Source organism: Ursus maritimus, unplaced genomic scaffold (genome assembly GCF_017311325.1).
Source record: "Ursus maritimus isolate PB19 unplaced genomic scaffold, ASM1731132v1 scaffold_8, whole genome shotgun sequence".
NCBI lineage: Eukaryota > Metazoa > Chordata > Mammalia > Carnivora > Ursidae > Ursus > Ursus maritimus.
In genome coordinates this window covers 82,011,524-82,035,372 of record NW_024426996.1, presented here as the reverse complement: position 1 = coordinate 82,035,372, position 23,849 = coordinate 82,011,524, and the positions used below count along the sequence as shown (strand labels likewise).

Genomic DNA, 23,849 nt, shown 5'->3' with positions numbered 1-23,849 from the left:
GACTGCCACAGGGTTTCAGAAAGGTGAAGGGATCAGGGCCCACCCCTCACTCTGGCCATCACCAGACCGGCATAGAGCTCCAAGACCGGGATGGCCAGTCCGGCTGCATGAACCCCCCAGCCTCTTCGAAGGGGCTCTGACCAGGAGAGCAGATGTCCATGGGTCAGGAGGGCTCAGGTCCAAGCCTGCAGGCAGCAGATCTGTCACAGGGACGCCGTCCCAGACACGGCGTCCTGGAGGGCCCTGTGGGACTCTGTTGCACGCTGACACCCCACCCAACTTTATTCAGTGAGTCTCTGCTAACAGCAGTCACAAGTGACTCTTACGAAAACAACGGAAGGAGAAAAGGAGGAAGAAGGGACTCCGAAGGGAACACGAGCAGAGTGGGACGGCTGGAACCCGTGCCTGAGGGCCTCCCGTGTGCCCACAGGCAGGGCTGCCCGGGCAGCACAGCGGCACAGCCTCACCCAGATGTCCTGCTTCTCGCCGATCGGGAAGTTTGAGTACAAGTCCACGATTTCTGGCGTCCTGTACATGGGTGTGGTGTTCCTGGTAATCTGAAAAACAGACAGCGTTTCAAAGGAAAGGCCACACATGAGCACTATCTCTTACTTCGCATCGATGCCGTGCCACTTTCCAGAATACACTGCAGGACGTCTAGGAACGACGTTCGTTGCATCCCACTGTGTTCCACGACGACAGCCAGCTGCTCATCTCCCTCCTCACCCCCACTGCCGCCTGCTCCGTGGTGCCTCAGTGCTCGCTGAAGCAGCCACGCCAAGCGTTCACTGCGGATATCCCAGCTGTCTGGGCCCGTGGAAAGTCTGGCCCAGAGCCGTGGGTTGGGTCACGCGTGTCTGCGAGAGGAAGAGCTATTCTAAAAGAAGCTTGCTATACCAAGAACGCTGAGACCCATATACACAGGGTGGGACACGTGACGGATAAGAGAGGCTGGAGGCACGGCACGGCAGAGGGCCACACACCCAGGGGAGAACGGAGGCTGCGTGCACAGTAAACACAAACACCAACCACGAGGCTGCAGACTCCAGGGCCACAACCTCAGCAGGACACACGAAAAGTATGACAAGCTCTTCTCCACCTGCAGGTCTGCTACTCAAGAGCAAGCCTCTGCAGAGGCCAGCCACAGGTGGGGTGAGTGTGCGTGAGCCCCGGGGCCAGTACGGGGCTCACGCGTGCGGCATGTAACTCCTGCAACTCCTTGGGGGTAAACGGAACATGATCAAAGTGGGTGAGGGCCTCAAGCAGGCCGTTCCCGAAACCACACTCCTGCACTCAGGCAGGACTCACCCAGAACACCAGGAGGGAGGTGCGGCTGGGGGCGCCACACGGCCCAGATGTGGGGTGTCAGGGGGCAGCCACACAGGAAAAGCCACCCAGTGGCATACTTATGATTCTGCGCTGTTGTGCGTGCCTGGTAAGCTTCTGTTAAAACCCCAACTTCATTAGCTGGATTTAGTCACAGACCCAGCCACTGCGCGTCCGGGCTCACCCCCGGAAGATACAGACACAAGAACCCACGTGCAGGCTGCTCACAGTGCTGCTGTCTCTAACTCTGCAGACGGCACGACACGGGACGCAGCCTGACCGTGAGCACAAGGTACTGCCCACAGGGCACAGGGCTGCACCGTGGAGGGACCCACGCACACAGACCCAGGAGAGACCACGAAGGAGAAAAAGCAGACAGAAGCCACAGGAACGTGTGGAGCGCGAGAGGGCTGGGGACCTGGGAATGCACGCCCGCGTGTTCAGCCCTGCAGAAGAAACACAGGAGGACCAAGAGCAAAGAGTGTGGGCGATGGGGGAGCACTCCACTTTCAGCTCCATTCTTCTGAAAACCTGTAACTAACTGATCAAAAGTTAAAGTCTATTAAATAAAAAATAAAATCAAAAAAAGACACACCCAAATGTATTTCAAATAAGTAACAAAAGGACTCGGAAGGAGAGAGACCGAATCCAAGGAACTTGGTCTGGGCTGCAGACCGGGGGGTGGGGGGCACACCAGGACCACACGTGAACCCTGAGTTCTTGCCAGGAGACTCGCGTTCTCTAGCAATGTTGGAACTCTTGCACATGCAGCAGAACGATGAGTGGACGCACACGGATGCTGCTGCTGGACCACTCGCCGGGAAAGAAGGACACACAGATGTGGGGTGGGGGCAGGAACCCCACGGGACAGGCCAGAGTGCAGGTACCGGCGTAGATGTGTGACTTCTAACAGAAGGACACGCGTGTAAGCACACATGCACACGCTCACGTACCCAGAGCTTGGTCTCTGATGCCACCTCCCGCTCAGAGGTGGAGCCCTCCTCTGAGGAACACAGATGCCAGGGCTGGACAGGACACGCACCTGCTGAGCTCACAACATCCTGCTGCTTCAGAAAGTAGTTGAGGGCTCCAAAATGATGGGAGCATGTCAAAGAACACAGGACCAAGTGCGAAGCAAATCTGGGCATTTTGGCACCAAAATAACTGAACCATGGAAAAAATGGCAGCCACAAGTCCTTATAAAGAGTCAGCACGTGAGCGGTGGGGGCTCCTGCTACGGCGGTGTGGTGTGTGGTACCGTGGCACACAGTGGGGGTAGGGGGAGATGCAGGGCAGAGAAGCACAGCAAGCACACCTCCCCCGGCCCGCGACTGGAAGACAGAACGAACCATCACCCAAACAGGGGTGCACGAGAGACAGTGGGTGGTTGCTCACCTCCGAGGATCTACCGAAGTCAGCAAATGGGGACAAAGCCAACCACCCACCGCATGGGGACCCAGGGGCCCCTTCCCTCGCTGCCACACCACTGTTCTCTGGAGAGCAACTTAAGGAGAACAGTCGACACTCGTGCTTCGCTGGGAGCAGCCATCTTACACGTGTTCTCACCCAGAAGCGGGAATGCGCTGGTCTGGGGGGATCTGACACGTCCCCGATTTGGTAATGGAACATGAGGGGAGGACAGACCCCTTCCTTCAATGAGCACAGTCTGTCTAGGAACAGCCAGCAGGTCAGGAGCACCTGTGCTCTGACCCGACACCCTGGTCTGGGGCCTGGAGGAGACGGCAACAGACTCCAGGAGAAGCAACAGGTACTCAGTGCAGGAGACGGCAACAGACTCCAGGAGAAGCAACAGGTACTCAGTGCAGATCTGACCTCAGTGCAGATCTGAAGCAACAGGTACTCAGGCGAGCTTCTGGTGGGACGGGTCCTGAGGGAGCGAGCACGTGCCCCGCTGGCTCAAGCCCTGTCCCTCAGGCTCCTTCTCAGCAGGCTTGCCTTGATGCCCCTGCAGAGCCTCCGCACCTCCCCTACCCCATCCTTCCTTGTGGTTCCCAGCGTCCTATGTTCTGTCTGCGTGTGCTGTAAGCTGCTCATCGAAGTAGAAGCCGCTGGGGTGTCCAGATGAGGGCACGTCACGAAGCCCTCTCGGTCCCTCCCCAGAACCACGCGTGCTCACGGCACCCTCACCAATCTCCTCTGGGGTCTCCTGCCGGAGCCCATGAGGTGTAACTTTAAACAATACATATATTTTTAAAAAGCCACATTTGGGACGGTGATGAAGTCCTGTGGGCGGACGGTGGGGATGGCCGAACAATGAACGTGCTTAATGCCGCTGGAACGTGCACTCGAAATGGTTAAGACACCAAGTTTTACATCACGTGTCTTTTACCAAAATATATATATAAAAAAAATGCAATAAAAAAAAGCTGTAAGAGGCAGTTTTGGGATGAGGTGAGTGATGGAGACAACCCTCCAACTCGGTGTTTCCTGGCCCAGAGACAAGCCTGGGAGGCAAACACCAGGGTCTGGCTCACCTGTCCTCACAGGGCACAGCGCACCGCTGTGGTGAGAGCGTCTCCTTCCAGGCCGAGCAGACCTGGGCGCTCCAGCTGTAGTCAGGGTAATGCGATATGGTCGTGGCACTGCCAAAGTCACACAGCTTGATGGTCCCCTGGTTACTGAGCAACAAGTTTTCCACCTGCAGAATTCAGAAGACAGTCCTTATGAACTTGGGGTGCAGAGACCCAGGCCCAGAGAGTGCTGTAGAGACAGAAGGGGGTTCCCCAGAGCACAGTGAGGGGCCTTCCGCCCATGGGAACACACAGCATCTTAACTTCTTGCTGATCCAAGTCAGTACGTGTACCTTTAAAAACAGGTAACTCAGAACAATAAAAGGAAAAAAGTTAAAATCAACCACAAATCAAAGATAATTCCAATCAATAACATAAGATATACAAAGAAACCTTTAAAAGTGAGCTAAAAGATGAAAAACATTAACACTGCATTTCAAAATCATTAAACACATCAAGAACCCAAGAAGAAATCGAACAACAGATACACAAAACACCTCTACTCAGAAAACTACAAACACGTGAGATAAACTCTTAAAATCCAAAAGAGACAAGGAGCTGGACCACGTTCTTAAGACAGCAGGCACAGATATGCCGGGGTCACCGCAGGGCAGGTCCCCAGTCTAGCAGCCAGGAGCCAGCTCCAGCCACTGGCTGCTTCTGCACGGCCCACACACCTAGGTGGCTGGGGTAACTAACATTCCGTGGCATGGGTCCCCAGGCAGCTTGAATGGCAACTCCAATCAGTTTCTGGAAAGGTTTTTGGTGGAACCTGACAGACTAACTCCGAGATTCACGTGGAGACACCAGGAGCCCGGAAGAGCCATCTGCTCGGTGAGAAGCCCCATTAAAGACGGCAGAGGAGCACAGGCACCAGGACCGACAGCCCCACAGGATATCCCTTGAGCGCCGTGCCCACAGCGAGGTGGCACTGAGGGACACAGGCACAGGATGGCCCATCAAGGCAACGTGTCAAGAGAGTTGGATGGCCACCCACAATGGACCGAGGAAGACCTGCCCCTCCATGCAAAGGCGGACTCCAGGTCTCTCCAGGACAACATCCCTGGAGGGTAACAACTGCTCGGCAAGACACAGAGACCCCACTTCCAACAAGCAGCACCCATCAAAGATACCTGCCGCTCAGAGACTGATGACACCGGCACGGGGCTCCAAGAAACCCAACAGAAAGTGACACCTCGGGAAAAATAGGCAAACTCTTCCACAGGGACCTCCCCAAAGAGAAAATCCAAGCCTCGACACACTTGAAAAGATGCCCGTTAACGGAAGGAAAATCCAGCTAAAATCCGTGAGCCACATCCACACTGTCTGCCAACACCAAGGGTCGCCGGCAAAGTGTGGGCGCAGGGGCCTCCACGTGCTGCTGGTGGGAATGCCCACGGACGGTGCAAGCATCCTTCCACAGGCCAAAGGATGGACAAGAGCAACTCAGGAAGCAGGTGTCAACCAAGTGCACAAGCTCTCACAACACACGCTCTACTGAGTGTGGACCACACAAGATGGACGGACCTTAGAGCCACAAGGCTGAGCAAACAGGCAGACGCGAGCGCTACACCCCACGGCCTGCAGTGTTGGATGGAGCCATGCACAGGAGCAAAACAATGAGAAGGACATGTGTCCCCATGGCCTCTGCCATCCCCCGTGTCACACCTGCCCCTCTGCAGAGGCCTATTTAATGACTCCCACGGACAAGCCATCGAGACTGTGGTCCCCTGGCGAACACGGGGCACTGAGAAGACAGGCGAACTTCACCAATACTGATTCTTTACAAATTTCATCCTTCTAGAGTTCCCGCCACTTAAAAAAAAAACTACGGACACACCAGCACATGTGTTAACACGCAAACCAGAAGTCCTGATGCCACAAGAAAATCCACCAGCCACCTGGCTGACTAAGGCCCGTCCAGACAACAAGGGAAAGGATGGCTGGCGTGCAGGACTGCCACTGCCCAGGCACCCTCAGGACAGTGGTTTCTGACCCCACAGACTTCTGCAACAGGGGGGCACCTGCCAACCTCTCAGGTTCGAGGGCCAAAAGGAAAAGGTCAGGCTTGTCCAAGGTTCAAATCTAAACAAAGATGCCACCCCACAGACAGGGTGTGCCAGTGTCTCCCCGGCACACGCGAGAGCACCCCCACTGGCTCCAAGGAGGGGAGGGTGCGGTTCCAGGCCAGCCGGGTTGGAGACACACCACACTTGAAGAAAAATCTGGGAAAGCTGGCCACAGACTGGACAAGAGATGATACGAAGGGATCAGAGAGTTCTTCAGCAAACACCTGCTCCTTTAAGATGTGGCCAGAGTCAGGGTACGAGCTTCGTGGATGCCCGGCAAGTTTCACCAAGTCCCGACTTTTCCAAAGACACAAGAGAGGAAATAAAAAGTAGGCCATAAACGAGAAGAAGGCACTTGCAGCACATACGTGAAAATGCCACTAGTCCTGCTGATCAAAAAGTCTGATGGACACACGACAGAAAAAGAAGGGCAAAAACATCAAGTTTACGGAAGAAGACGGTACTCGCTACGAACACAGCAAACACCATTTCGTTTCATTAACAGTGTGGAAAAGGGACAATCACGACCACGTTGCTACTCCCCCCCGTGGGCAGCTCCAAGTCTGGCGGCCGGCGGGCACCGTGCTGTGGCATCTCGGGAGCACTGCTCCCTGTGGGACAGCGACCTCTGAGCCCAGCGCAGACGCCTGCAGAGCCTCTGCCCGTGGACGGGTCGTCAAGGGGCAAGAGGGCACGGACGATCCAGAACAGGAGCAGCTCCCCTCACGGCTCCAGCAGGTGGAAGGGGGGAGCCTCAGCCGTGAGCATCCAGAGCCAGCAAAAGGCCAGGTTGGTAGAGGAATGGGCACGCAGGCGGCATGAAGCCCCAGGCCCAGGAGACTGCAAAGCTGAATGATATGGAAAGGGCTCGGCACTGCTTCCACAGAGAAGCTTCCAGAAACCCGTTTTGACGTTAAGAAGCAACGACACCCATCTTCTCTGGAAAAGCCATCCCAGACTTCACTGCCGGCAAGCTGGACATCCTGACTGGGGGCAGTGGTGCAGGCCCGCACGGTGGCGGGAGGCGGTACCTTGAGGTCTCTATGGATGATGGGCGGCTTTTGTCTGTGCATGTGCTGCACCGCTCTGCACGTCTGATAGAATATCTTCAGAACAGTATCGCACGAGAGCGGACCTCTAGATTCAATTTTCTTTAAAAATTCCACCAGCTGCCCTAAAAGACACAATTAGATTCACATCACCATGGAGCTACGGACGCTGCACCCACCCCAGGCGGCACAGCTGTGCGGCCTCCTGCTGCCCCGAGCCCACCGAGGCGCCCACCGCCGCGCGCGTGAGCCGGCATTCGCCCCTGGGGCCCTGACGCAGAAGCTGCCTGTCCGGGAAACCCCACGGAGGGACCGCCACCGGGACGCAACGAAGTTACAGAGCCCACGACCTGCGTATTCACCACAGACCTTGCACCTCACATGGTCAGGCACAAGATGCAGCTACGGGCGCCACGACCGCAAACACGGACACCCTCTCAAACCGCTACATGTCCTCAGGCAGCAAATGGTCACCTGCCCGAGAGCGTGAACCCTCAGCCAATACGCATTCCTTCCTGAAGCACAGACTGTCCATGGACGGAGCGCACCGCAGCTCGCCGTGTGCTGAGGGCACAGACCTGCACCAGGCGCTGGGGGCACCGACCCTGCCCTCCCTTGGGGCTGTCCCCTCGCGGCCACTCCTCCCTGTCTCTGTAGCGCAAGGACCTGTCATCCTCGGACCCAGAGCAGGGAAGCCAGGAGACTCCGGTGCGGGGCCGCTAGCTCCGCCACAGGCAGGGCTGAGGGCTTCCTCCGTGACCACGTGCCACCTCCCCACTGGGAACGCCACGTTCATGCCCCCAGCACCTGCCTCTACAGGCTGCCTACACACCACATGCCTCAGCACCCTAACCCTAACCCTACAGCCCTGTTCCTACCTGTGGACCCTGCCCAGAGACACTTCCCAGAGCCTCCCCCCTCCTGGGCTCTGCCCTGCTCCCTTCTGGCTCCAGACCCCAGGCTGCCTCAGCCCTCCATCTCCTTCCGTCTGCTGGCACACTGCGCCACAGGGACCCACCCCCTCAATGCAGAACCAAAGTCGTTACCACCCCTACAGGCCTCATCTCCTGCCACACACCCCCACAGAGTCCCTTCCAGCCACAGGCCCCAGGACCTTTGCACATGCCACACTCTCAGCTGGGATGGTTTTTTCCTCTCTTCAGCTCCTGGCTACATTACCTTCGAGGGAGCCATCTCTGCTCACCCTATAAATGTGCACACCCAGGCTCTTTTCTCTATGACACATGGGACTACCCAACCCTCACTATGGACTTTGCTTGGGGTCTCTTTGTCTGGGAGAGGCACTGAACCCCTGTGCTGCATGCAGCAGTGCCAAGAGACACAGCTTCCAAACGTGAAGTGGATGCTAACTGCTCTGCAGACGGCACAGCACTTGGACAGACAGCATGGCCTTCCCGCACTCCCAAGGGGGGTGGAGTTTTGTAATGGCATCACCTTCGCAGCTCGCAAAACGGGATTATGGCTCAGGACCTGCACACTCCTGTCCACTGACCCATCTGCCACAGAGTCTACACTCTGGTGGACCGCCCAACTCTGCAGGCCTGCACACCAGCCCGCCTGGCCCTCACTCCACTGGACCAACCCACTGCTGCCCTCTCCCAGCCACACCTCCATCACAGCCTTGCACCCCACCCTCAGGAGGGACGGGGTGCCCTCAGGAAATAACGGCCTGCTCCCCCCCGTGACACGGGCAGGGCACAGGCCCCACAAGGCATTGCTAAGGGGTTCACAGCAGCGGTGACAGACTGACTGCCATGCTGCCTTGGGTAACAGGAATGAGCCAGGCCACGGCAGGCGGGTCACAATGCCAGTGCTTCAGTGGCCTCCGGTGTCCAGTGAGAATCAAGGGGGATCTTTTAATAAAGTAACAATCCTGGGGCGCCTGGGTGGCACAGTGGTTAAGCGTTTGCCTTCGGCTCAGGGCGTGATCCCGGCGTTATGGGATCGAGCCCCACATCAGGCTCCTCCGCTATGAGCCTGCTTCTTCCTCTCCCACTCCCCCCTGCTTGTGTTCCCTCTTTCGCTGGCTGTCTCTATCTCTGTTGAATTAATAAATAAAACCTTTAAAAAAAAAAAAAGTAACAATCCTAACGGTGGCAGTGCTCCTGGAGAAGGCACAGTGGAGGGCAAGACTGGAGGGCGAGGACCAGGGAGGGGTGGGGGACTGTAGGCATACATCCAGGCCCTCCTTCAGTGGGACTGGCATCCATATCCTTCCCTAGGCTCCCCTCCACCCTCCACCCCATGCCCTGCGGCCCACAGCACCTGCCCTGTAAGCACCCCAAACTTCTCATGCTGCTCCCAGACGGGTGGTCCCAGGCCAGTGCCACACCGAGGTGCGTGCTCTGTGGGTCTGCTCCATCATGGAGCACCACGCCACCCCACACGGGCAAGTGCTGTCAGGGGCTGCTGCCAGGCCGCCGGGGTCCCTGGTGAGATGGACACATTGGTCCTGGTGAACCCAAAGCCTTTCAAAACCCAGAATGAAAGCGACCCAGGAGCACGCTGAGTGCCCCGAAGAGGAACAGAGGACATGATAAAAGAACCAAAGACGCATGAGCTGTGGAAAGCGGGACAAGGCACACACAGCACCAGCAGCACAGCCCACAGGGCAGACGGGAAGCCGCGTGCAGCCTCACACGTGCCGCCCAACGTGTGCTGCTCAGAGGCCCCACGTGGCACCCCACCCAACAGGCCCCCAGCAGCCCCGTCCACAGGATCGCCGGGCTCACGTGCCCGACACACGGCAGTTCCGTGCGTCAACATTTGTGGTCAAGGCAAAGTATGCGTCGCGAAAGGGGTGCTGGTTGAGGATCTCGTGCTATGGACCTAAGGGACCCTGCAGAGCCGTGAAGAGAGAACAAGTGAGCGTGTGGGCACGAGAAGACGCCTCACGTGGCAGGCTTTTCTCAGAAGGAAAGTGCATTTAGCGGCATTTATTTTAGGAGTGCCTCACTCCCCTGTGCTTAGACAGGGACCCCTGCCCCTGGGTGGTTCCCTGGCCCCGGCTCCCTGCCACTGCCAGCTGTCCACATCGTGCTCAACGCCTCCGCCCCCGCCTGCTACAACACGACTCCTCCCGGGTGCCCACGCTCACGGCACCCACCCTTTCCTTCCGTGAGTGCTCCTCTCGCGGGCACAGCACTCAGCCCTGTGGCCGCGGGGCGCAGGCTTCCTCTCTCCCAGCACACGCTCCTGGTGACCGAGGGCTGAGGGCACTCCGCTCATGACGCCCGCTGGCTCCTGCCTCTGGTTCCAGGCCCTCCTGGCCGGGCCTCTGCACCTGCCCCCACTCCTCCCTGAGAACTTGCACTATCTAGCGTCACCCACTGAGATGGTGAGCTCCAGCAGGGCAGACGTTCCACGTGTGAGTGCACCCTGACCCTCCGCGGAGCAGACGGACTGAGCCCCTACCGCGGGAACCAGGCACGTCCCATGCCTCTGCTCCCTTGGCACCATCCACAGATATTCACATAACCACTCTGCCCCTGGAACTCTCTGGAAGGCCCCTGGGTCCCTTCTACTCCTACCAATGAACTAGGGGGTCTTCCTCCCTAAGAACACAGGGAGCGCCTGACACCACTGGATCGTGTGCCCTCAAGGGCACAGCAGCAACCCCACCCTTGCTATTACAGCTAAGCACACGAACGTGTGACACCGCTGCGGCTCAGACCCTAACGAAATGTTACCTTTGCAGAGCTCGGTGAGCAGCAGGAACTCAGCCTGCCCAGTGTCTGATTCCTCTTTCCCTATGGATGCTGCAGAACAAAACTGGACAATATTGGGGTGGCCAGAAAGTTTTTTCTGCAGGTGTCTTGTTAAAGGAGAATGCGTAAGTCTGCACATTTAAAAACAAATATCATATGTATGATATTAAAACTCTAGAGTCAAAATGTTGAATGAAATTACCTCATAATCCCAGCACGCCGGAGCAGAAAGATGGAGAGCAGGTGGGGGCAAACTAGAAAGGCAGGTTGCAGGTAGAAGAGGGAAAGGAGAGGGAAGGTGGGAATGAAGACCACCACCATGCTGGCCACACACACCTGACCACAGGCCAGGCAGTCCAGCAGGCAAAGGGCACGTGCACCGTGTGGGAGGCCACGAGGAGTGAATGAATCCAGCAAACCTCTGCCAGTCGAGGACCCGTGGGCTCAGGCAGCCAGCGGGCTCATGGTAGACAGAGCTTCGAGAGAGAAGAGAGAACACGTTCTGACAGCAGAGGGCAAGACCCCCGTGGAGGGAGAACACGTGCCAGAGTGGAGAGCCAGCAAGAAAAGCCCCACACGTCCACCATCCGTGCAATAGAAACCCAACTGCCCGAGTGCTCGGGGCGGGGCAGCCGACCAGAAGGGACACTGAGGCCCATGGGAACTGGGCCCAGCAAGGGTCCCTGGCGATCACCAGAGCACAGCTCATGGCCAGGCGCCATGGGCCACATCAGGTTCGTTAGGGGCAGAGGGCAGGGAATCAGCCCACCCTGTGGGCACAGAGGCCTCTTGGGTCAGAACATCTGCATTTCCAAAGCTACCGAACCTCTTGCTATTACCCTGGGAGTGAAGAGCAAGGAAGAAAACTCCTTTCTACTAAAAATATTCCACAGATAGGTCCAGTGAAGCAGAAGGCCAATTTTAGCACACCCAAAGAGCCTCAGAGTAACCTCACAGCAGCAGACAGCCATAGTGTGATGCAGGCCTCCCTACGTGACCGCACGTGCTCTCAGTCCCGGGAAAAGGATACCATGAAACAAACTTCCTGAATGATGGCTCTGTTCTTTTCCTCTTCATTAGACAATAATCTCTGTATCAGGAAATAACAAACAAAAAAAGATTAAGGAGTGTTTATCTTTCTACTCTACACCCAAGAGAATAAATGCAATGTGACCTAAAAGCACAACCTGCTTACCTGTATGTTAACATCTGGCCTGTGTAAAAACTTGACAGAAGGTTAAAGACCCTTGAACATGGTCCTTTATGATCCAAGGACACAAGAAATACTAAAAATAGGAGACTTTTCTCCAAACAGGCGAGAGCAAAGTCAGACAATCAAGGAAAATGGGAGAAGACACTAGCAGGGATATGGGCCTACGTTCCTGATCTCCAGTCAGTCAGCGCCTCGGCAGCAGCCCACAACACCTGCACGGCCCCCACGAGGCCTGCTGCGCACCCCAGGTGGCCCCCCCACCGTGACCCCGAGCTACAGACAAGCTATGCGACCCATTTCACACCAGCGGCTTTCAAAACCCCACAATCCGCGGACCCCTCATTTTGGCACTTGGCATGCCGGTTACCCCATGCCCCACAGCATAAAGATTCTAAAGCTGCTGATGACTTTCCCTCAGAAGGGACCAACGGGAGACTGTTAAAGAGAAGTGTGTACTACATAAGAGGAATAAATCCCTGCAGACAGCGTCACGCAGACACCTCCTCACCACAACCCGAACCCCACACAAACACCAACCCTTCTTACCTTCAAGGCGTACTCTCTGCCACTCCCCAGGTCTTGGGCTTCATACACAAACGCAAACCCTCCTGGAAATCCGAACAAGAGACAAATCAGTTCAGTGCTATGACTTGACTTGACAGTCAGCTTTAAAATATCTTCATAGGTGAGACACAAACTGGACTGGTGGCTGGCAGTTTCTTTTCCACAAACATAATGCCCCTAATTGAGAGGATCCTCTCTTTTAAATATCCTGCTTCGGAGACAGGAAGGAAATCAATATAGGAACAGAGATCAATGAAGAAAAGAATGGAGAAAATCAACAACACCAAAGCCTCTGAAAGCCAAAATTCTCTGAAAACAAGAAAATGAAACTGACAAATTCTAGACTGATTGATCAGAGAGACAGCAAGAGCAAGAAAGAGAAATTAAGAGAGGACCAACTACCCCATCTAGAGGAAAAGAGGCCCATGGTGCCCAATGCCCAAAGAAGATACATCCAGTACCACACAGACACAAAGAGTTCCTCACAAATCCTTGACTTTGAGTAAACTAAAACGTCAGCATACCAAACCCAACAATACGTACAAGAACGTAACACAGCACAACTGAGCAGAGCTGGTTCAACGTCTGAAAATAACGTAATTCTCCTGTTTTTAGGATTAACTCTAGCTTTCTCTATTTTCCCACGGTGAAAAATGACATCATGAAACGAAGAACTCTCAGCAGACTAGGATCATGAGGACGCTCGAGAGCCTAGTAACAGGTGTCTACGAGAGACCAACCATCAGCCTCCAGCCTCGTGCTGGGTGGTAGAAGACTCCGTGCTTCTCCCCAGCACCAGGAACAGGGTGAGGACAGCTGTTCTCACCACTGCCGCTCAACGTTGCACTGGAAGCCTGGCCAGTGCAATTGGGCGAGAAAAAGAAATAAAGGTCATCCAGATTGAAAAGGAAGAAGTGAAAATGGGGTTTTTTGCACACAATGTGATTGTGTAGATAACACTGTGAAATCTAACCCCAAAAAGCTATTATAACTAATAAAAGAATTTAGGGCAATCATGGGTTATATGCACAACATTAAAAAATCAACTGTATTTCAGGGGCGCCTGGGTGCCTCTGTCGGTTGAGCGTCTGACTCTTGATTTCAGTTCAGGTCGTGATCTCAGGGTTGTGAGATCCAGCCCCACATCAGACTCCACGCTGGGCATGGAGCCTGCTTCAGATTCTCTCTCTCCCTCTCTCCCTGCGCCACCCTCCCCCCAGCCCCCGCCCCTGCCCAGGATCATGCTCACTCTCCCACTCAAAAAATAAAAATAAATCAACTATATTTCTACACACCTTAGAGATTTCTTAGACATAAGAACAAAAGCATGATCCACAAATGAAAACAATGACAAGTGGACTTCATCAAAGTAAAGAACTTCTGTTTTTTTAGCTACACCACTGAGAGGGAAACAACACAGAGCACTAGCTGGACTTTCAATCACATGCCCAATAAAGGACTCTCTCCAGAAAATCCCAAATTCAGTAACAAAAATTTTAGTGGGTGAAATATACAAAAAGACACGTCACCAAAGATACACGAGTGGTGAGTGAGCACACGAAAAGACGTTCAACATCACCATCCGTTAGGGAAACACACAGTTCCAAACACGAGAATCCTGCTGTCCATCTAATCAGAAGCCTCAGTGTTTCAAACGGACCGTACCAAGTGCTGACTGGAATGTGGGGACACTGAGTGCTCACACACTGCTTGTGGGAACACGGTCCGGCAGTTTCTTCAAAGGGTAAAGGTAAGCTGGCTCAATGGCCCTGTCTGTCATCACACTGCTGGCCATTTAACCGGAAAGATGGAGGACACATCCGTACAGACACCTGTACACACATGGTCCCGTTGGCTTCGTGTGTAACTGCCCAAACTAGAAACAGCCTCCGCGTCCACCAGCGGCAAGCGGACAAACCGTCATCCCTCCGTGGGACGCGACTCAGCCACCACCAGCAGCACGGAGGCAGAGGAGACACGTCACGTCTCAAGCACTAACTCATCTACAGTGTCGGAAAGCACACCGCTGGGGCGCCTCGGTGGCGCAGTCGTTAACCGTCTGCCTTCGGCTCAGGGCGTGATCTCAGAGTCCTGGGATCAGGCCCCACATCAGGCTCCTCCACTGGGAGCCTGCTTCTTCCTCTCCCACTCCCCCTGCTTGTGTTCCCTCTCTCGCTGGCTGTCTCTCTGTCACATAAATAAATAAAATCTTTAAAAAGAAAGCACACTGGTGACTGCCTGGGGGTGGAGGACGCGAGAAGGAAAGGGCTGTAATGAGGAAGGACAAACATTCTGGAGGTGAGGGATGTGTTTCTGGCCTTGGCTACCGTGACAGGTACAAAGGTGTGTGTGCACTGAACGTGTTTAACGTGTCTGACACCTACATGTGCACTCTGTGTCTCATTTTTATCTCAACAGGCCTGCTTAAAAAAGATAAGTCCATATAAGAAAACAGATGAAAGGAAACAAGTGAAAATCCGTGTAACAAAAATAGAAAACAGATGGCTTCACTGGTGAATTCTATGGAACATTTAAGTAAGAATGAGCACAGCAATCTTGCACAAAGTCCTTCCTAAGTGACAGGAGAAAACAGTTGCCAACCCAAAGCAAAGACACAATCACAGATCGAAAGCACTCATTAGCACAGGTATAAAAACCGGCAGGAAAATGCCAGCAGGGAGAGTCTGGCAACACCTAACAAGAACCATACACTATGACCAAGTGGGATCCACTCGAGGGATGCAAGGGTGGTTCAACACCAAAACACAATTCCTGTGGCGAAGGACACACACAGGACGGGGAGAGTGGAGTGCCTCAACAGACACACAGAAAGCATCTGTCAACACGAAAACCACTCACGACTTTTCTTTCTTTTTCTAAAAAAAGATTTTATTTATATATTGGGGGGGGGAGAGCACAAGCAGGGGGAGAGGCAGAGGGAGAAGCAGGTGCCCCACTGAGCAGGAAGCCCGATGCGATGTGGGACTCAATCCCAGGACCCGGGAAGCATGACCTGAGCCAAGGTAGATGCTTACCTGACTGAGCCCCCCAGGTTCCCCTGACTTTACAAAATAGTAACATGAAACATTCTCAGCAAACAGAGGGAACTTCTTCAGTCTGACAAGTGGCAACTACAAAAACCCCACAGCTAAAGTGGGCCTTGATGGTGCTTTCTAACATCAAGAGCAAGGCGGGGATGTCTGCAGGGCACTGTGATCCCTTTCCCTGGGGACTGTCATCAGCACAAGAAAGCTAGAAAGATACACGGACAGCATAAACATCAGAAAGGAAGCCCAAAAGTGTTCTTATTTACAGACAATACGACTACAGGGAGACAGTCCCAAGGGCTCGACCAAAAGCCTCTAGAACAAACAAGGCTACAAGGTCCTCACGACCCTCCCGGCCCCTCTGCAGCCCCCTCGCAGGGCCTTCCCCTGGAGCTGCAACCCCACCTGGGCCACCCTGGCCCTGCTCCTTGGCCTGACACTCCCCCCTTTGCTCAGGCTCTGCTCTCCACCCCTTTCTGGGGGCCTCCTCTGACCCACCCAGCCCCAACCACTCCCTAGGCCCAATTTTGTTCCTTCTTCCTAATGCTTTCTGACACCTGATGCTATGCCACACATTCCATTCGGAGACCTATTTACTGCTTCTCCCCCCAGCACCCAGAACAGGGCCTGACACAGAGCAGTCAAGCGAAACGCGAAGTGAGCACGTCCACAGATCAGGACAACGATATCCTAAGTGAAAAGCATCTTCCGATATTGAAACTCATCAATTACAGAACATTTAATGTCTGGCAGCAGTGTTACCTGTCACCTTCGAGCACATGCTTGCAGAGAAAGTAAAGAAGATGAACAGGAAGTCCGGACACTAAATTCACGGTGGTGGTTGCCTCTGAAGAGGGGGAAATGCAGTCGGGGTAGAAGGTCAGCAGAGCCTCTCACAGTATCTGTGATGGTTAGTTAAATTTTGTAAAAGGTCTGGAGTCAAATATGATTTTTTTCAAAGCTAACATTTATTAATTATAGATAGTAGGAACACAAATATTTTTTCCGTTATTCTTTCTACTTTTCTTTGTTTTTGAAATTTTTCCTAAAAGAGAATTCCCGATTTCAGGACTCATTCTGTAGCTACATCAATCAAGACCGTGTGGTGCTGGTGCGGGAACAGATTCAAAGATGCCAACACAACAAAACAGGAACGTCCCAAAACAGTCCCGCGAATGTGCCAACTGACGTTTTTAGCAATGGTAAAATCAACCAGGTGGAGGAATGTGCAATGACCAGTGCAAAAAACACAACAAAAAACCAACTTTGAGCTAAACTTTACGTTTTATGACAACTGACTCAGAGGGTAAAATAAAAGAGTAGGAAACTCGTAGACAAAACACAGGTGAAAACCCTCACCATCTTCACCCTCATGCTCCAGAGCTGGGCCTAAGGGCTCTCAAATGTGACAGCAAAAGCAGAAGTCACATGAGGAAGGGCTGATAATGCGACCTCATCAAATTAAAACTGTGGGTCTGTAGAAGACCCTGTTTAAGATGAAAGACACGCTGCTGACAGAGAGAAAATTCTTGCAAAGCACATGTCTGATGGAACACTTCTCTCCAGAACACATAAAGGACTCTCAAAACTCAGGGACAAGAAAACACAATTCTAAAACAGGCAAACGACACGCAGAGACATTCTGCCCACGAAGGTACGTGGCCAGCCTCTAGAGAAGTGCAGACTGAAGGCACAGTAAGGAATCACTGCACACCTGCTACAACGATCAAATAAAAGTGCTGCATGAAATGCTGGCAAGGACCGGAGACACTGGGTCACGTGGTTAAGAACTCGGCTGTGTGGCTGCCGGCTCCACACGTTGAGCTCTAACTCCCAGTGTGACCGTATTAGCAGACGGTGGGTTTAGGGAGGCAATTAAAGATATAAGGTCATCATAGCGGGGCCCTGACCCCATAGAGCTGGGGTCTCTCTCCACCCGCGCAACCGAGAAGGCGCCATCTGACGGCCAAGGGGACAGGCCACACCAGAAACCAACATCGCGGGCACCCAGATCTGGGACTAGGAAGCTCCAGAGCTGAGAAAATAAATTCCTGTTGTTTATGCCCCAGTCTGCGGCATTTCGTTACGGTAGCCCAAGCGGACAAAGACACTCATCCACTGCTGGTGAGAAATGCGAGACAGCCCAGCCAGTCTGGAAAACAGGCCGGCAGTTTCCAAAACAAAACTCGCAACTCAGCGCCTGCACTCCCAGGCACTTATCCCAGAAAAATAAGAAATTACATTCACACAAAAACAAGTGTTTATAGCAACTTTATTTCTAATAGCCAAAAACATCTGGAAACAACCCACATGTCCGTCACTTGGTGAATGATTAAATAAACGGGGGTCTGTCCACACCACGGAGTACTCATCACCAATGAACATGAACACGTTTTGGACGCAACCACGTGGATGGATCTCCAGAGTGAAAAAAGCCAAAAAGCCAAAAGGATACACAAATGTCAAAACTGTAGCGAGAGACCAAATCAGTGGTTTCCAGGGTTAAGAATGGAGGCATGGCTGTGAGGGTCAGGAGGGTCCTTGAGGGGATGAAAGTTCTGCGACTCCACGACGTCAATGTCAAGACGTTGGCTGAGACACTGACTCGTTTTTCAAGATGTTACCACTGAGGGAAACAGGCAAAGTATACCGGTGTCATTTCTTAAAACTACAAGTAAATAAACCTACAATTATCTCAAAATTGAAAGTTTAAATAAAAATAGTAATACTGCTGGGACGCCTGGGTGGCTCAGTCGGTCAAGTGTCTGCCTTCGGCTCAGGTCATGATCCCGGGGTCTTGGGACTGAGTCCCGAGTCGGGCTCCTTGCTCAGCAGGGAGTCTGCTTCTCCCTCTCCCTCCGCTCCCCCCCCCCCCGCTTGCTCACTCTCTCTGTCAAATAAATACATCTTTAACAGAAATAGTAATCCTGTTGTGTGAAACATAAAGAAAGGACAGAGAACACATTTTATTGTACACATCCTGGAATTCGGAGACAGCCACAGATACCTCAGCTGTCCAGGCCAGCCCCCCACTCCGCAAGGCGGCTTGGCCAGGGACAGCAGTGACCCCGCCTACGGCTTGCTTCCTCCTCCTCACATACCCGCATCTGTGCGTATTATATAAAAATACCCGACTTGTACCTGCAATAAAAAACTCCCACAACTCCTGTCCAATTCAAAATGGAAAAGACTCGAACAGACATTTCGCACACAAAACGAGACACAGAACTGGCTAATAAGCAGGAGAAAAAGTGTCCCACGTGGTATCATCAGGCTCGTGGAAATCCCACACCAGACAGATACCCCGGCGCACAGACCAGCGCAGACAGAATCACGGGCACAGACAATACGAATGCAGGTGCCGGCTAAGGACGGGAGCCCTCGTGCGGCTACTGGGAAGGCACACCCGTGCAGCCTGCTCCACGCAGAGACCTGCATCCAACTGAGACCCCAAAATGCCACGCCCGGGTATTTTACCTGAAAGAAAACACACGGCCACAAAAAATCCTGTGAAAGAATGTTCTCGGCAGCTTTATTCATCATAGCCCGAAGTGGAAACACCCAAGTGCCCACCAGCAGGCGAGGGGATGAACAAGCCACTACAATGGAGGGGACAAACTTCAGAGACCAGAGAGAGCACTCGGGGAGGGGCGCCTCTGGAAGAGGGAGACTCTGAGCAAGGGGAAGGGGGCTTTGTGGGGTCACTCAACTGCTGTCTACCTCGACAGCTGGTTGGCTACATGGGCGTAAGCCCTTATCAGAGCATCTAAATTCTATATAGTTTATTGTATGTCAATAACTCAACTTAAATTGCTTTTAATTAAAAGAAAAAGGATGCCTACAGGACATCCATGCACGATTCCAGAACAGGAGTCTGAATAAGCTAATAAGCACGGAAATATGCTCAAAGTCATGAGACAGAAAAATGCAAATCCACACAAGCCCATACAGTGTTTGCCCCCTGCAATGAGGATGGTGTGGGGCAGTGGGGTCTGGCAGGCCTCCACGTAGGGTCACGGACTCAGAGTTGGGGGGGGGACAGTGAGCACCAGGAAATGTGGTGCAGCGGCACAAGGAGCAATCTGGGAGATCTGACTATGTGTTATCAATTAACACTGTTTCTAAGGAACACACTCCCCGTTACCTCCGTCTCCTACCCTCACGTGATCACCACAGATCTTTCAGGGTTACGTGCCCATGCGGACAGCAGGAGTCCACAGAGAGGAACAGGCTGGGCCAACGGAAAGACAGAGGCCAGACTTTCCCCTGCCCCACAACAGTGACCTGCGCCAACACCTCCCCCCATGACCTCCCCGCAGGGTGACTTCCTCCCACAATAATCCCTCCTCCATGGCGACCTCCCCATGATAGGCACCTGCATGCACCTGCACCTGCAGCCAACTGAGGCACGCAGCTCCCATCCTGGCCCCCCAGCAACGCCCACTTCCAGAGACTCCGCAAGCAGGTGCACTGCCGATTGCTTCTTTCACTGTGACATCCTCTGGACATTTCTCCCTGCAGGACACACTCGACAGGTGGACCTGCGCCACCACGTGGGTGACCAAAAATATGCTCTACCACTCCCGCCTCCACCCAACTCCACCACTCACTGGCTGGTGGCACTGGCAAGCTACTGACGGCCGTTCCGTCAGCCACCGTCAGGATGAACGACCACAGGAAGCACGAGGGACTATGCCTGCCAGAGTCAGAACTCCATAAATGCTGTTTTGCTGGTTACCGTCACTGTTTCATACTAGATTTTAGTTACGACAGGTAAGGGGCTGATGTTCAAGTCGCCAGGGTGCAAGTGAAGAGGGTGGGGTTAGGAGAACTGAGAGAGGGCAATTAATCAGACACAAGACTGGACCACACCATTCTGAACAGAACCAGCTGCCCAAGGCACAAGCCCCTCCTGCAAAGACCTTGGTTATCTGTGCGCTGGGTGCCTGGAGAAAAGATCCACTCAGCACCACTTCCTGGGTGAGAGCAGCCACGGTGGTTGAGAGAAAAGATACTGGAACAAGACCACCAAGTCACAGGGCTCAGGCACACTTCCTGTGTGAAAAGAGCCGTGTGCCAGAATGTCAGTGAGCGACGACCGCCCCATCATCTTTTCAAATCAACTTAAAACGTACTGCGCTGTGAATTCCCGCAGAGGATGTCCTGACTCAACCTACGACTCTCTCCTTTCGTCACGCCAACCCCAGTGGTTTCTGAAACCTCCAGCCAAGAGTCCTATCGCACAACCCTGCCACTGCCAGCCAATACCAAACAGCCCCTTGCCCTCACCAATCCCGACACTTGACACAGACAAGGGAGAAGCCCTCTAAAAGCAGGGACCAGGACGCAGAGGGGTGGACGGCTAGGACAACAGCTGGCCTGGAGTTAGTGTGGCGTGTGCCCCCCAAACAGAACACAAGGGACCCACGTTCATCAAAGGCCACTGATACCACGCACGGCACACGGTGTTCCAGCAAACACACACAACCAGTTACACATAAACTACAGGACAGCTCTGCAGACTTCTTTCTTCTTCTCAAGAGCTGCCCACATACACCTTGTCCACATCACTAGCTGTGTAGCCAAAGTCAAATAGTCACTGTAGAGGTGGACTCACCTTCGGGGCCAAACCTGTCTTGGCAGAGCGATCACCTCTGTTACCTCTCTGGACAGTAGAAAGCAAGCAAGAAGGTGCAAAATCCAAAACAAGAGAACATAAAGGATGTATTCTAGGATCTGCCTGGACTCAGCATCTCTGACATTGGGGTTACTCCCAGTAACCTGACTTTTTTTTAAATGAAAACTTAAAACCAATTTTCAAAAGATTAGGAAGCTATCTGGCTCCACAGTTCTGCCCACAACCCATTTCATGCTACAGAGACAAATTCCAAAAAGCTATGAAAACAATGTTTTTTTTCCTAAACCACTTCACAGCAAAATCTGATCTATCCTAAATTCATCTGGGGCAACACCTGACATGAACAGAGGTGGGGCTATTTAAAGACTTAATTACCCCACAGCGAGGATACTCACTCATTTAACTATGGACATGATTTATTTAATTATTAAAGACTTTCCCAACTCTTGTAGGAATATCATAGGATATACAGCATGGCTATTATCTTTCTGAAACCTGAAGAATTGTGAAGTTGTCAACATCTCTACCCAAGGGTTTCAGGTTTGGAAACTTCCCCACATTTATATAAGACAGCATGAATTCCCACAGCCTAGGTTCCAGGGTTGCTGTTTTTCCGGAAAGACTTCATATGGCTTTCTTACCATTTCAGTTCAGGAAGAGGCTTCACAAGCTTTAAAGGCTACAAGGCTCCCGTTACGTATCTAAAGACTAAGACTGTGCTGGGTATTTTTATCTCCTGACTTGCCTACATAGCAAAGGGAGGGGGTTCTTTTGCACAACCATATCAGCTAGTCCCATTTCCTTGTTCTTCATCCTGGGTATTAAGTGACCGGTAAACTTCCTGCTCCACAGGACCCACCTCCCATCTCTGATCACCCCTCCTCCTGCCTGGCCCCACCCCTGCCCTAGTAGGGGCTCATTCTCAACCCTCTCACCTCAGTTTGGCCTGCTGGAACCCCCGCCACTGCCTGTCCTGCCCCAAGGATCCCCCAGTACCGCGCTGTCCTGTCATTAGAGTTTTTGTCTAATTTTAAATTCCAGAAGGCAAAAACCACGTATACTGTCAACTATGAATTTCTTAAAAAACCAAGATAATTGCTTGGTATTTTCGGAATAAAGGAACTGATCCGAGGGAACTCTCATTCTAACAGATACCACACTTGAGAATGTTAATAGAGGTTCTGGCCCCCACATCTGTTAAGAAAAGGTTTTCTTACCAAATCACACCCAAAATCTGTTTGTTCTTTACCCAAGTGGAGAAAAAGCGTGTGATAATGCTGCAGCCAGAACATCCCCTCAGGCCTTTAGGAATAAGGACATCAGAAGGGTCTGCTCGTTTCTGCTCAGACTGAGCATACGTGGCAGTGGTCGGCCATGTGACAGGCTGAGCCTACAGTCCTGAGAGCTACCCAGCCAGGTATGTGGTTCCACCTTGCACCTCTCCCTTGCCCACACTAACTCCGGGGAATACTGTCCTGCACCAGCACCAGCCCCAGAGCCAACTGTGTTCAGCCAGTAAGCATCCCAGCTAGCAAAATGTGACATACCCCTGCGGGCGCCACCAACAAAATGTAAGGAAAATCCAGAGGAGAGAATGGGATCACACCGACGTTGGCAATAGACTCTGTGTGAGGAAAAGAAAGGACATCAGGAAGCTGGAGAAAGCACGCAGAAACAAAGAGGACTAAAGAATGACCCGGAAATTCCTCCTTGGCTGACGAGTGCAACCTGAAAGGCTCTGGACCGGTCGTGACTGTTGGCATGCCCTAACTTACGTGGACGCACAAAGAGATCAGGGCAAGGGAAACTCAGGTGGCGAGACGAGGAAGCTGGGCAAAGGGTCACAGCACCGTCTATCCCAACATCCAAGGAGGACAGGACTGCAACCACCCGCACCAAGCGGCACAAGCACCCACGCGAGGATCCTGAGAATTGAGGAGAGACAGCCCGATGTCCAGAGGTCCAGTGCTGTCCCACCACCCTCACAACGGCCCGAGACGTGAGGCAGGGGCCATGACTCATAGCCGCCCAGCGTAATGCTCAGCCTTCTGGGTCCCCTTCCTTCCGGCCCTACTGTGGCCCCTCACCCGCCCACCACCTCCTCCCCCACTGCCGCGGCCTCCCCTCTGGCCGCAGGTCGGCCCCACACCGGCCCTGACTGCCACGCCTCCGGCAAGGAAGTGCCCTGCCCCAGACCCCGCCTCGCTCACCCTCGGCAGTCAAGCCGGTCGGCCTCACCCGCTCCCCACCGCGACGACCCTCCCCATACCCCACCCCGGCGGGGCCGGTCCGACCCCGCCCCCTCCCGGCCCGCCCCGCGCCCGGCCACCCCGCGATGGCCCCCGGCGCCCGGCCCCGCGCCCCCGGCCCGGGCCTCACCCTCGGCCAGGACTCGCCGCACCCGCAGCCGCAGCTCGCCCAGCTCCACCGTCTGCCCCACGAAGTCAGTCTGGTCGCGGCCGGCAGCGCCGCCCAAAGAGCCCGGGCCTGCCAGGAAGTCCAGCGCAGACTGCAGCAGCGACATGGCTGCGGCCCCGCAGCGGGCGCCGGAGCGGGGAGCTCGGAGTCCAGCTGCGTCCGGGTCCGCTCAGCAACCGCCGGCCCGGAGCTGCACCATCTTCCGCCCCGACGCCGTGACGTAGGCCCGCGGGGGCGCGTCGCAGCCCGGAAAAACGCCGGCGCCT

The 23,849-nt window shown here is 53.8% G+C and overlaps 2 protein-coding genes across 2 annotated transcripts in view; both read right to left on the bottom strand.

Moving 5' to 3' along the window:
• Nucleotides 1-1,520, bottom strand: part of LOC103676866 (cyclin-G-associated kinase) — a 35,711-nt gene extending 34,191 nt beyond the window's left edge. Inside the window, exon 1 of the mRNA XM_040625384.1 lies at nt 468-1,520. Coding sequence (XP_040481318.1) covers nt 468-596 — 129 coding nt within the window. The 5' untranslated portion in view covers nt 597-1,520. The remainder of the gene's footprint in view (nt 1-467) is intronic.
• Nucleotides 602-23,841, bottom strand: LOC103676431 (cyclin-G-associated kinase-like). Its single transcript, XM_040624936.1, has 8 exons — nt 23,545-23,841; nt 22,941-23,090; nt 12,463-12,524; nt 11,734-11,793; nt 10,686-10,800; nt 6,958-7,100; nt 3,822-3,985; nt 602-824 (listed from the first exon to the last, which is right to left on the bottom strand). The coding sequence occupies exons 1-8, from the start codon at nt 23,687-23,689 to the stop codon at nt 602-604; spliced, it is 1,062 nt and encodes a 353-aa protein (XP_040480870.1). The 5' UTR covers nt 23,690-23,841.
• Nucleotides 23,842-23,849: the final 8 nt, after the last annotated feature.